This window comes from Anser brachyrhynchus, assembly GCF_964034855.1.
Source record: "Anser brachyrhynchus genome assembly, chromosome: 5".
Classification (NCBI taxonomy): domain Eukaryota; kingdom Metazoa; phylum Chordata; class Aves; order Anseriformes; family Anatidae; genus Anser; species Anser brachyrhynchus.
Genome location: NC_137699.1, coordinates 1,134,270 through 1,148,559, shown reverse-complemented (window position 1 = coordinate 1,148,559; position 14,290 = coordinate 1,134,270). Strand labels below are relative to the sequence as shown.

Below are 14,290 nucleotides of genomic sequence, written 5' to 3'. Positions count from 1 at the left end.
CTAACCAGTTTAACAACAGAGTGTTTGTCCAACCTTCTACGTTTATTAACAGATTTCCTATAACTAGTAGCAGTAATGTATTTCAAATGTTATTTAAAAGGCTAGCATCATTTTTTTTCCTTAAATGAAAACATGATTTATATATAAATATATATATATATAAATATATATATAAATATATATATATATATAAATATATATATAAAAATATATAAAATATATATATATATATAAATAACACCCACTTTACCACCTATGAGAAAGTGTCCTAAAGAGACTGAGGATCTGGTGTTTTAGCTTTTTTCTTTACCGGTGGCTGGTTTATGAAGACATCAAAAATATGGGGGGCAAGAGATTTCTAGTTCATGGGATAGATGCAGAATACCAGGATAAATGGTCTAGAGATACTTTTTGTTTTTGCTGTTTTGACAATCGCATTTCCTAAAGAAGGCTGTCTGCCAAGAGATTGATGCTTCTCATTCTCTTCCCATCCTTAGTAATTGGATTGCCCTCATTAAGGTGAAAGTACTATTTTTTCTCCCTGTTGATTGTTTGCGTGTAGGTGGCCAGTTACAAATAGGGCAGCTACTGAAATGTAGGATGTTACTGTGTCTCAATAACTCTTATGGTGCAAAAGCATGAAGCCATAAGTTTCCCAAACAAAACATGAGTGCTTTGTTGCTTGTAACAACACACATGTAATGATGCAAGAATCAGTGAGTATAATGTTCCATTCAACCTTCTTAAAAATAATGGGCGTTATTGTTTAATGAATGACCAGTGTTTATTAGGTTAAGTTGTATTTAAGTAGGTCTGTGCTTATGTAATTCAAGTGGTTTAATAGGTATTATTAAGGTAATTAGAAAACGATCACGGTTCAGCAATAATATTGAGCTGGAAAGGTTGTGAATAACCAAATTTAGAGACAGGCCTGCAAACACTAGTCTTCAGTGACATTTGCGCAACTCTCCTCTAATAATTCTGTAAGCAGGGGATGAATGGCCCCTTTGTTAGGGGGAGTTATTCATTTGCTCTTTAGCTGAATTAGAAGAGAACGTGCATGGGTGTGAAACAACTGCCATGAAGACTGATGAGCAAAATGAGGCTTTGATGATCTTCTAATTGTAGTGACAACAATTAATGCATTTGAAAAAAAAAAAAAAGAAATATCAGTTCTATGAATATTTTTTCAAGGCCCTTACTCCCTTTATTTTGATTCTAAATACCAAATAATAAATCATTAACGTACAACTGCTTTGTTTTCCATTGACTTTTGTGGAGGCTTATAGAGATGATATGCCTACAAGAAGATACAGAAATAAAAATCTCCTAACGTGTTTTCCACTGAAATTAGCATAACCTATCAGTTGACTAAACAAATCATGAAGAATAGTGGTGAAGAAGAAACTCCGTGTTGAGAGAACAAAATAAATATACATGTGTGTGTTTTGGAAGGTGAACAAACTTCTGTACATCTTGTGGGTAGTTTTTGATTTATAAGCATCATATCCAGGGTTTCTCAGAACTTCTAACGGAGTCCAAAGACATCAGCTGACAACTTACATGAATAAGGAACATGAGGTTTAGAAGTTCCTAAGGCGGAGCAAACTCTCGGGGTCCCCCTTACTGTGTAACTGCTGTACATAGGGATAGTATAGCATTGCTCTGTGGAATGAAAGTTGGACAGTGAAAGCTCATTACAGCCTGTCTTTCCCTCAGAAGTGATTAATATAGAAATAGCTATGATGTAATTAAAACATTGAACTTTCAAGTGGGATTTTGGTTACCAGAGATTTGGGCGAACCAGAAGAAAAGTTTTGCTTCAGTAATGCTGTAACAAAAAGCCAGCATAGCTCACAAAACAGACTCTCAAATGGTTTTTCCTTTAACGTTTAAAAAATATTTGTCTTACTACCTTATGCCAAACGCTTCAGTGGCTTGTTTTGCCCTTGGAAGGCATAAAGCAGTCCATCAGACTCAAATAACTATTAACAGTGTTATTATGAAACGTTTGAAAAGCTCAAGGAAAAGTGCCCCTGGGAACACTAGGGGAGTGTTCTGTGAGATGAACAAGTAAGAAAACAAAGGCTATTTTTATTTCAGCTTCCACTGAGTGACGTCTTTGCCAAGCACATTCCTGTTTGTGTACCTCAGTCAAGTTACGATACACTGTCTTTTATTAGAGGTTTTAAAGTGTAAAGAGGAAATGTTTAAAAATTATATATTTTTTTTTTGCCTAATCAAGACAACAGCAAACAGGGAATAGTCACCTCTGTATGTGCAGGACATACACATTACTGCAATAGCAAATTTTTTAATGACTCTATGACAAATCAGTTCCAGATGATAATTTCTGATGATGACATGTGAAGACCAAAGGCTCTGAATACTACCGCTATATCCCTGTGCTGAATCTGTGATGAGCTACCATTGACACGTCCCAGCCAGATGTGCTCTGGCAGTCACTTAGAGAAGACATTTTTATCACCACTTGCTGACCTGGAAGATCCCTTAGGAACACATCCCTTACGGCCAAGCTTTATTGGAATCACTCAGAATTAAGACCAAGATTTCTTTGCTCTTTTTCTCTCCTGCTGCTTTACCATCCTGTTTCACAGTAACAAAGCAAATCCCAATGGGAAATCACCAAACAGTGTACAAGTCACCATGACTCCCGTCCTTGGCTCAGGGGCCCACGCACTTCTATTGCTGGCAGGAGGAGACCTGGGCTCTCTGAGATGACAGTGCCTGACTGTAATTCTGCATCAGTACTGGGGTCACATTGAAGGGTGGCTGAGTGCTTTTGTTTTGTGAAAAAAAATGATGGAAAGCATGAATTAAGTTGCATGTTAAAAACTGCGAGAAAAATCCATAACTGTGTCCACTTGAGAAGGTGGACAGCTTCAACTTGTTTAGGAATATCATTGGGCTTAGATATTCTCTTGACTGGCTTGAGTGAGGAATACAGCTGGTAAAATGAGCTTACACATTCACAGGTTTGCAAAAGAAAAGTAGAGCAATATGTAATCAAAAATCCATTTTTGATTAATATAGGTAGGGAAGTCACTATCTCCTCCAGTAACTACATCCTGTTGATGCAACAAACACTCACTGCAAGCATATGGGATGGACCTGAAGGAGGATGTTTGGGAAGGGTCATGTGAAAGGGCACAAACCCTTTAACACACTCTGACCTGCCACTGAAAAATACCCAGGGGTTCTTCATTGCCAAAGATTTTGTACAGGCTCTGTTTTAGAGCAATAAAGGCCCTTACCTGGTGAAAGAGGAATTCGTCCTTCTCTTTAGCAAAATGGACTCAGGCTGTGAACTCTTTGGGAGAGAAACCATCTCATTATGTATCTGTACAATGTCTAGCAGTGATGCCCTAACCCCAGTTGTTCCAAAGCTACCCCAAAATAATAGATTTTTTTGCATACCACAACCTTTCCTGCTGATTAAAACAAATACAGATTTAGAGGTCAGTTGGCAAAGGAATGGACATCTCTAGTGGATTAGATTGTGCATGTGACACCCACTGGAAGCAGGGACTAGGCTGATATCTGTCAGCAAGTATATCCCAAATCTGACTGTGTTAGTGGGATATCCATTTCTAAATATAGTTCTGGAGTCCACTGTCAACAAAGAAACTATGTTATCAAAGGCAGAACTAAAAGAAAGTGAGTGACTATATTTAAAATATATATATATATTTGAAAGAAAAAAAGCTAACTTCCAAAGCAATAGTGCTTTTAAAGCTAATGCATCTTTAACTGCAATAAACTACAGCATAACAATATAAACAGGAATGTTATGTTTGATGTTACTGTTATTAGTTGCACAGAGAAGAAAAAAATCTGCATTTGAGCTCACCTAGCCTTATAAATGAGGACTATTTAAAGTGACCTTAAGTGGCAAAAGCATTGGAAGGAAACTCAGTAATGCATATTCAACTCTCCTATTTTTAACAGATTCAGGTACGCAGGATGAAACTCAGATGCTACATGAGTGGTTTGAGCTGGTCCTGGAGAAGAATAAATTAATGCGTTACGAGTCTGAGCTTTTGATTGTGTAAGTAAGAATGAGCATTAGTACTACAGAAGCAATGGGGAGACAGGAACTTGTACTCACATGACATCTACTCACCCTTCTGTGTGATGGAGTTTGAAACTGTCATAGAATAAATGTATCCGCAGTAGCTGCCGTCTGTTTTGATCACAGATTTTCAGTTGAGTCCTCCTCGTCGTTCCCTCACACAGTGGTTCAATTATTTCAATCCTATAGATACTCTAAACCACTACAGCATATGGGTGTTCTGCCTTTATGTAGTGTGGGTCTAATTATGTAGGCCTAATGAACACTTGGGCACTTTGTCCTGTGGAAGAAAAGTAGTCTGACAAGCTTATCTCAGTTTTCATTGGACATAGGAGAAAAGATCAAGGAATTCACTACAGAGATGAAAAAGTATATACACCAAGACAGTAAAGAGCTGTCTCAAGTGCCACTGTTTGTGGTTGTAGTTTTCTCACCTTGCTTTGTCTGAAACAGGCTCAGCAGATAGGCATAGGCGACTCCCAGATATTTTCTCCACTATCTCTGGTCAATGTGGCAAGGTGATTAGAGCTGCAGCAGTCGTTACTCACTTCTGACAGGGCTCTTAGTTTATGGGAGGGTTCAGGCTCGTCCAGAATCTTGTTGTGAGTGCCACCAACAAGGCACAGCTGGTCAAAGCCCCAAGTGTTGTGATGTAAGAGGGAGCTTAATCCAATACATAATACAAAAGGTGGTATTGGTGCTTCTGGCATTGCTGTGCAGAGACTAAGCTTTTAGCTTTGACTGCCAATTAGGAGAAACTTACCGGATAAACAATACACAAAGTCTTGGTTGAAATAATACTAATATATGTATGTCTTTACTAAATATATATATTTTATATATATATTTTATGTACTTTAATGTACTTTTTATTGTATCCAGAGCCCAAGAACTAGAACTGGAAGACCACCAAAGCAGGTTGGAACAAAAGCTGAGAGAGAAGATGGCCGTTGATGGTAAGTCAAAGCAGGGAGCATGTTCCAGCCTACAGCCATAGACTGTGTCCATGCGAGTGCCTCCTTGCTCTGAGGAGCAGAGTGGCTGATGTTATTCCTCCTGTGCTCTTCTATGAGTGCAGCTCAGCCAGCAACATCCAACTTGTAAGATCTTCTCACCTGACTTAGAATGAAGACAGCTGAGCTAACCTGCCCAATTTTACACTGGATTGCATCAGAAGCACACCTAATGCCCCTGATTGTGCTGTGCCTGCAGCAGCATCCAGCTAACATGATGACGGGCAGCTACAGAAAGTAATTTCTTCAACCACCTAAATGCAAGAGAGGTTAAGTTAACTGTGATGCTACCAGTTACTGCAGTACTTTGGAACTGCTTTTATGTACTTTGGATTACAGTTTGGGTTTGTCCTTTCATTCACTGTTAGAAAATGAAGTGTGGGGAGTAGGAATGCAGGCAGGCTTTAAATTTTCTCACAGATTCTGCATTTTGCAATTGAGCTTTTAAAATTTTAAAAATTCAATTTAAAATCCAACATAAATGTTGTTACCTTACAGTTTATTTCCTGATATAGTAAGGTGCTTTCTGCCATATAACATTTTAATTGTGGTGTAACATTTAGGCAACATTTATAAATGTTTTTGTAAGTATATAGTGCTCTTACTACTAATTCCACAGCCTAAGCTTTGCTAAAAGTTCTACTATAGAATTTAGGGGCCTTAATGGGCAACCTTAAATGGCCCAAATGCAGGATAAATTGTCCCTGAACCCAAACATGGAAAATATTAACTGCCATTGTCTTCATTTCTTGATGACTAATATTAACTCTTGCTGCACAACAACAGTTAAAACGCAAAGCATATCAACGTAGTGATCTAGATTCTAACCTCTTGTTTTGTGATCTTTTAGACAGCCTTAAAGATGAGATGGATCTAAATGAGGAGGATGAAATTTTTACTGAGATGATGAAAGTGGTTGAAGAAAGGGACAAACTAGTGTCTGCCTTAGAGGAGCAGAGAGTGAAAGAAAAAGCAGAAGATCAGCACTTTGAAAGTATTATTTTATCTAGAGGCTATCAGCTGAGTGGGATTTAAACAGCCATATGTAAATAAACATGATTTCAGCAATATTCATAATCACAGAGGTACTATCTTGTGAATTATGAGGGAATTCAAATTTGAAGTCAGCTTATTTGGGAAAGGTCATCTTGTTATCTTAAGCAGTTTCTTTGCTTACACTAGAGTGAGTCACTTCACTGTCAGCTTCAAGGGTTGCAAGAATAAAGAATGGGACTGGATTTACCTGTGTGATGGGCATCATGGTCTGTAAAAGGGAAATCAGAGCTCTGATGTTTTCATGGAATTTTATTTTAATGCTGAGAATAGAGTTCCTGAGAAACATGATGACATCATCCAGTATTTTTGAGATGACATTACTTTCCATCTGTTTGTCTGACTCTGTATGTGGTTTTGGGAATATTTTGGCACAGCCAAGCAATGATGAACTATTTAAAGGCCAAAAAGCAAGCTTCTTGTATAAAATTATGTTTAATAATAAATAATTAGTTTTTATTTCTGGTGGAGGAAGAGTCTTCTGACTAATAACTACGTATAAGCACTCATTAAAACTATTGTAAATGCAATGTCAGAAATTAATTTTCCAGGTATTTCTAACTTTTAGAATACTGTGTATTTTTGAACAAGATGTTGAAACAATATTAATTCCCTGCATTTTGTAAAATGGTAAGGGATCATCAAATGGGTGACTTATCCTTAAAACTGTTATAGGCTCAAAATAGCTTTTGTATGGCACAGATAAAGATCTTTTCTAAAATATGCTGAATGATAATTTTAAAATCCAGACCTGATTAGCATCTATAGGGTAGATTTTACAGTTGTTTCATAAAATATATCACAAATAGTATCATAGGGTGTCATGAGTAGTGTAGCAGTTACAAATCTCTCTTAGAATAATTCATCAAAACATTTGCAAAAAATATTGTTTTGTAATGGAAACATTTAATAGAAAATGCTGTGAGTATATTTAAATTACATTTATATTGCTGCTCAAAAGTATATATGGAGATTTTTTTGCTTGAAGGAGGTATCTGCTATCTTTTTTTGTACATGCATGTATAGACATTGGCATAGCAAATGTGCAGAAATTCTCATTAGTATTCAGCATACTTTTAAGTACTTTCTTAAATCTGAGATAATTGTGCCATTTAAGATTGGTAACATTCCCAACTGTATGTATGATGCACTACATTTTCAAACTGAAAAAAAAACAAGGAGAAACTGAAAGTTTGTTTATTATTGAATATCATTTTACCTCATGCTTTGACTAAGATTTGATGTTCACATTATTTCACAAACGGTGCTTATTTGCAAGAGTTTTGTCTTGCAGCCAAAGCTACAAGCATTCTTGTTACAAAAAAAAAAAAAAAAGCTAAAAAAACTCTTGGTAGCTACTTGTAGGGTAACAGACACTGAATCCTGTCACAATAATTTATGAATGATTTTTTTTTTCTGTATTGTAAGAAATTTAAAATATCCTTTTTAAAATTAAAAGAAAGATTTTTACTATTGACCACAGATTTACAATATACCTCTATTGGTGCAAGGAACATACTATTGTTCTGCAATATTTATGTATTTATACTTATTTATTAGCCGGTTTAAAGAGGATCATCTCATTATATTTTCTAGTTTGAATGTTGTCTGCAATTTCCATAAATAAAAGTGTATTTCTAACAGTTATTTATAGGTAAAGGTCTGCATAGTAGACTAGATAGCTTTATCAATTTGGTAATTATTAGTATAAAATATGAATTAAGATTTAAACAGCAATATCTTAGTGGGATACCGTTACAATATAACTTATAGGACCTTAGCAATATAATTGGTCTTTCATATTGGAAAGAAACAGCAGAATCCCTGAATATGTTTCAAAATTACTATCAGTTTTTTTTTTCCTTCTGTCATTCATATGCTGAGAATACTTTGATCTTCAGGTTACATTTTTTTGTTGAGATGGATTGCAGTGAGTGATTTTTAAACCAACTCTATTACTTAAGATTGACGCAAAGTAGAAGCAAGAAGGACAGCAATAAATATTTAAATTTTCTCTGTTGAAATCTGCTGGCATTTCCAGTTTTGTGGAGAAAATTTCTGGATTTTATTACTGTTCCCAGAAGCCTCATGTAGTCCAGTAGATTAATACTGTCTAGATCATCCATTGTTGTTCTCTGTAGAAAACTGAGAGTCATAGTACTTTCAACATAATTTTTTTAAGTTTTAAAGCAAACATTTTTCTTAGTGCTTTGCACAGGATGGTAATTCAGCACAGAAGCCCTCAGTTATATCAATCAAGGATTATTTTTTTCACCTCACTGTTACTCTCAGAAAAGCCCATTCATCCTCCTGTTGCTGCTGTACAGAGAGCGGAAGGAAGGGCAGCCTCAGAGAAACATGAAGCACCTTGTCCTGAGGGGCAGATCCTCTGCCAAAGTCTGATCCTCTTGCCCAGGTAAGGTGCCACGCTGCAGGTGCCCAGGTTCAGGCCACTCCACGTTGTAGGCAGGCCCTGAGACTTCACCTTATAGCAGATCCTTGTTTGGCCATTGAGAGTTGAGAATATTAAAGTCAACAGGAGCTGAGAGCCAGAAGCATTTTATGGACCTCAAAAATATTATTTACTAAAAAGTTACTTTTCTGCATGCCATAACATGCTCCACCCATAACTGAAAGTCTCGTGTGTCTGCTCCTGCGTGTAAAAACCTGCCAGGCTACCATTACCCTGACTGATACCGTGTACCTCACAAGAGTAGATCCAAAAATGAACTATGCAGGCGATTTAAAAAAAAAAAAAAAAAAAAGAAACAACAACAACAAAAAAACACTCTTCAGCAACTTAAAGCAGATCTTCATGTATTGTGAGAGTAAAGGAGGAAAAAGAATGAGAAGTTATGTGCACTGTTCACAGGTCAATTTAATATGGCTGACTTGTATTACAAATGTATTTAAGAGCGTTTGGTTATGAGTGCTCTTGCTGCTCAATCTTCTGTAAATTGACTCACTAACGTATAATGGATTTATGGATTTTTTTTTCAGTCCTTGGCACTGTCATTGTTGGGTATAATGTGATGTGCTGGAACGTATTGGCCGTGTCTAAATGGACTAGATGTGAGCAATTTTGTATTTGAAGAAATAAAATTGTATCTCACTCTCTGAAGTCCCTGAGTCATTTCCATAGTAATTTCCCTCCCTTGGTATTTACAGTGTAATAATGTGTGTCTAAGAAAAATCTGTGGGTAAGAAGAAGTATCAGTTTCTGAATTCATATACTGGTAAGTAAATTACACTGTCTTGCAGTTCACAGATGCGTTTTATAGTTTAGAAATAATGACACCCTGAAGCTAGACAGTATTCAACTCTAACACGAGGTGTGAAATCCATAAGATCAATGACTTCCTTACATTCTTACACAGGAATTGACAACCTAATTTCTTAAGATATGACATACAAACAATAACAGCCTATGAAGACTTGAAGGAAAAGTGTCCCTGACTGGATCACTGAGAATTGGTGATCAAAATCTTAACTTAAATCTTAACTTTACTTACGTTAGGTCTTCTTGTTCTGTTGCTTTCTGCCAGTGGGAGAGCCTTACAGAGCAAGACAGTGTGTTGCTTGAGATGAGAGAAGCAGATAGGCAAGATTTCAGCTTATATTGGCATCTGTACTGTTGTCCTCTGCTCAGTGACTCTGAACTGATAGATAGTTCCCTCCTCGTAAGATGACAGACGGATGGCAGCTTCTCTTCAGAGCTCAAGGTAATTTTTGGCACATTTGAACTGAGGTTTTTCTTCTTTTGTCACGTCCTTTCCCTTCAATCCTGTGTGCCTGAGAGGCAGACAGGTATGGCAGTGACTCCTCTGATGATACCACTTGTACGTTCTCAGGACTGCACAGGAATTACCTACTTGCTGGGTTATTGGAAATAATACATCAAACTTTTATCTGTGTTTAAAACCTTACAGACACATTGACTTTTCAGTCAGCAGGTCATCAGCTGGGGGGCCCTGCTGGCCCAGAGCAGGAAGTGGGTAGAAATGCCCTCAGTAAAGGAATTTACTGCTATTCATCTCCCTCTGTCCCCTCTTCAAAAGATTATAGGTCTAAAGAAAGCCAATTGGACAGGAAGTTCAGGGAAATGATTTTGTAAGCCATTATTTGCCTCAAGATCAATCTGTTTGCTCTCAAGGTAAAGGAATGCCTCACATTTTTGGGCTATTTGGACAGCTTTCTCTGGGCCCACGCAACAAACTTCGAGGACTTGTGCCTTGAAATCTTTGCTTTTTAGCTTAAGGATTATGTGATTCCCAATAAAATTTTCGCTTTAGTTTAGCAGTCTTTTTCCGGAGAAATACTGTTTTATTTTCTGCTTAAGCACATACCAGGATGTGGTTTAGTAGATTGGAGATTCTGTATATCTTTTAAAGTTTTGTTACTGTTAAGAAGGCCCAAGGCTTTCTCTGCTGAGCATTGCATGGATCATACAGTTATTTACATAGTCCAGCACAATGGATTTATCATGTTAGCTGGGGAGTACTATCCCCTCAGTCTTCACAGCAGCTGCATCTCATGAACCTACATCTTTGCAAATGCCTTGTAATGTGTAGGATATTGACTGGATTTCTTTTTGCCCCTAGAATTTATGAACTTTTTTTTTTTTAATTTTATTTTTTTCCAGGTAGTTTCTTTTGCTGGTTCCAATCAACTACTGAAAGAGATGTAGTGGCATTGCATGCCAGCAATGTTCTTGCAGGAATATTTCTGTAACAGATGTACAAAATTACAGGCACAAGTGTGTGGTACAAGTGATGCTCATTAAGAAAAATTCATGATACTGATTTTTTCTAAAACTGTCTCAACAAGGTCAGATGTAAGTGCATATAAACTTGGACTTGTATGTATAGGTAACTGATTGACAGAACCAGAGGTTGCCAGAAGCATTAAATGCCATGATGATATTCTTATCTCACTGAGAAGTTTCAAAACCACTTTATTTCCTTTGAAACTTTACAAATAATTAATCTCCATAGTTGTATATAATACATTATCTTTTGTTATGCTTCTAAGCAGCCTCTTTTAAAATGCTGTTAACTATTACTCAGGGCCGAGGGGGAGGGCGGGCATGTTCAGTAGTTAACTGTGTAGAATTGGCAGGTCAGTAGATAGCCGGGTTTTACTATGTAAAAAAATAAAAAGGGTAGACTTTGGTCTAGTTCTGTTCTTCCTGAAGTCAGTGAAGAGTTTGGCTGTAAGCAATTAGAGGAAGAGCATTAGGTCACTAGAGCATTTTTGAAAATACCACTTCCACTGTTGAAATGACCAAAAATGACCAAGCAGTTAAAAGGCTAGTGCGGACGTACACTTAGGAGACAAATGTTGAACTCCAAGACAAACAAACAATTTACTGCATGGCCTTAACCAGCTTGGCTTAAGCCTGTGTGTTCATTATTTAAAAAAAAAAAAAAAAAAAGAGTACTTTCAAAAACCACATAAAACATCAGCGCTGACCTCTCTCCTGTGAGACAGCCATCTCAGATGATGAGTGTATAGTATCCTTTCAGGTGACACAGTGCTTTTTCTTGTCCTAGCCACCTAGCCCATCGTGGGTATATTTATTATGTATCCTGTCTCTTCCACCTCAGTCAGAAACAAGATTCTGTTCCTGATCATTCTGAGTCCTGTAGTGAAAGAAATGTGAAAGAAATAAAAAACAGGTGTGCATAGACAGATATGCAGGTGAATAAAAATGCATTTAAAGTATAGTGATTTAGCCTTCTTTTATTGTCTGGAAATAGCATGTATGTGATCAGGATACAATTAATTTAAGCTACTGGCTGGCTCATCTGTAAGAATGAGGTGCTGACAGGGAGCACGGTGAGAGCCCTTGTGGTCTGCTCCAGATTCCTATGTGCCAGATGCAGAAGGGCCAGCCTGAATGGCAGCCTGATGCTGTCCTGTCCTATGCATGGGATCACAGAGCATGGTTATGAAAGTATCCAACTGCCACATGGGAAGCAGAACAAAAACCTAGCCAAATGAAAATCCCCACTAAATTCATATTACTGCAGCTTTTATTTGTGGTTAAAATACTATTTAAAGATGAGTTGGATATTTAAAATCAACATTCCCATGTCTGCCATAAGTTAGACTTCGTGCATATCTATAAGAACCTTTGTGCTGAATGCAATATTAATTGAAGATTATATGTCCACATATATTCCCAGATCAAAAGAAAAAGTAGCATATGTAGTTCTAAATTTAAGATACATTAAAAAAAAAATGTTGTAACTGTCCTCAAAGAGAATCATCGTAAGTGGAAAAACCTTGCAATATTATATCTAAGAGAACTGCAAATAAACTCAGAAAGGAACCCATTAAAAAAAAAAAAAAGGTAAACTTAGGTCTGTCTCTTTTTCTGATCCCTTAGCATTATTACTTAAGGCATGCAGCATTCATGTTTCCAGATCTGATAGAGTTGATTTTAAACATTAAATTTCATTTGAAATTTACTTTCTCCTTGTGATGCCAAGCATTTACCCATAGCTTGTGGGACTATTAAATAAGTAGTATTGCATTTGACATCTAATTTACATATGCTGAGAGTAATGAAATAGGAAACAGTAAAAGAAAGATGTTAGGTCTTTTTATTTATTTTGTGTGAGACCTGGCAAGCGCATGTTGAATTCTGACTTTCCTGTGCTGTGCAGCCCAGCTCCCATTCCTGTTCATGTGTGTCTGGTTTGTTCTTTCTGTCTTTAACACAAAATTTAGTGGTACAAAAGCAAGCACACTCATGCTTGCCAAAATGCTCTCTCTCCTGCTGTGCCCACAAAACCCTATATTGACATTTTTGTGTATTCATTTGGGTCCAAATGGAGATTTAGTTGGTTTTTTTCTCTATTTGTAAATGCGACAGATTCACATGCATCTAACAAATTACTTGACATGTTGGTTTCTTTTTCTTTTAACATATTCTTAAAAATCTTTTTATTCATATTATATTATTTTCTTTAAAAATGTTCAAAACTGTTCATATCCTAATCCATACAGTATGTGAGTAGCACATCTGTAAAAAGAGAGTAATGTGTGAAATTTGGTGAGTGTCCTAGAGACAACAGTCCAGAGATGCAGTCATTGCTTTGAGCCAGTGCAAATGCAAGGAAACATGAGAGTGGTAGTGGCTTGGGTTCATTCCTGCTTTTAACTGATGTCTGTACAGACAAATAAAGTTTTTCCCCAAGGCATATACTAACTGCATACAACAAATACTCATTGATGTCTACCCCTCATCAGCTAACCAATGTTACCAGCTTGTAAAAACACAACAATTATTAGCTGATTTAGAAATATCCTCACGGTAATTTCATTTCACTTATTATGCCTAATGGATAGCTAGATATTTGCATGAAGTGTGTGTGGCTTTTTGCCTGAATTGTTAATCGAGTGATTAAGTGGTAAGGGAAAGTAGTGCATCCAGATGACATTAACACTGTTCCTGGATGCCTCATGAACTAGCTACCAGTTGGAGCAAATTAGCTGTTTTAAAGATGCCTCTCTCTTAAGCTACCCATCTGCAAATAAAAGGATTGGTATAGGCAATCTATTGTGCTAGGTCATCTTTCTTTCCCACTCCTTTCTTTAATGGTCTCACTACAACTGTTTGTTGTTGTTGTTGTCATTGTTTTTCTGTGTAGAAATGGACATCATCATGTCTTCTTCCTCTGATGACAGATGTAGTGGTAACCTACAGGCTGCTTTGCAGCATGTGCTCAAGACTGAACTGCATGTGTTAGCTTGAAGTTGCACAAAACCATTTGGTGGCACTTGAGTCCTTCATGAGTTCTTCTCCATCAGTGTTGATCACAGAGTGTGGAAACATCTGCACTTGTGCTTAACTTTTGGCATCCATGCTAACCCATGTTTTCCACGTGTGAGGTCACATACATGGGTGCGTTTGACAGAGCAGCCTAAGCTGGTGACCAGCTCGCCTGCGAGGTGGTGTGAGGACAGTTTGGACTGTGGGGAGAGGTCCTGTCCCACACCTCAGTGTACCCTTGGCCATCCCCAAAAGGCTGGTAAAATGAGGTCGCCAGGCCTGAACCCCCCGAGTGGGACCGCTAAGGACGAGAGGGCCCGAGGGGCATCGCTGGGCGCGAGCGGCCGTTGC

At 37.4% G+C, this 14,290-nt stretch overlaps 1 protein-coding gene across 13 annotated transcripts in view; it reads left to right on the top strand.

The window, feature by feature from the left end:
• Positions 1-9,280, top strand: part of MICAL2 (microtubule associated monooxygenase, calponin and LIM domain containing 2) — a 162,840-nt gene extending 153,560 nt beyond the window's left edge. For 11 of the 13 annotated variants that reach the window (XM_080593239.1, XM_080593243.1, XM_080593242.1 and 8 more), the window contains 3 exons: positions 3,970-4,069; positions 4,976-5,049; positions 5,957-9,280. In XM_080593239.1, coding sequence (XP_080449365.1) covers positions 3,970-4,069; positions 4,976-5,049; positions 5,957-6,141 — 359 coding nt within the window. In that variant the 3' untranslated portion in view covers positions 6,142-9,280. The other 2 variants (XM_080593245.1, XM_080593244.1) reach the window with 2 other exon arrangements.
• The last annotated feature ends 5,010 nt before the right edge of the window (positions 9,281-14,290 follow it).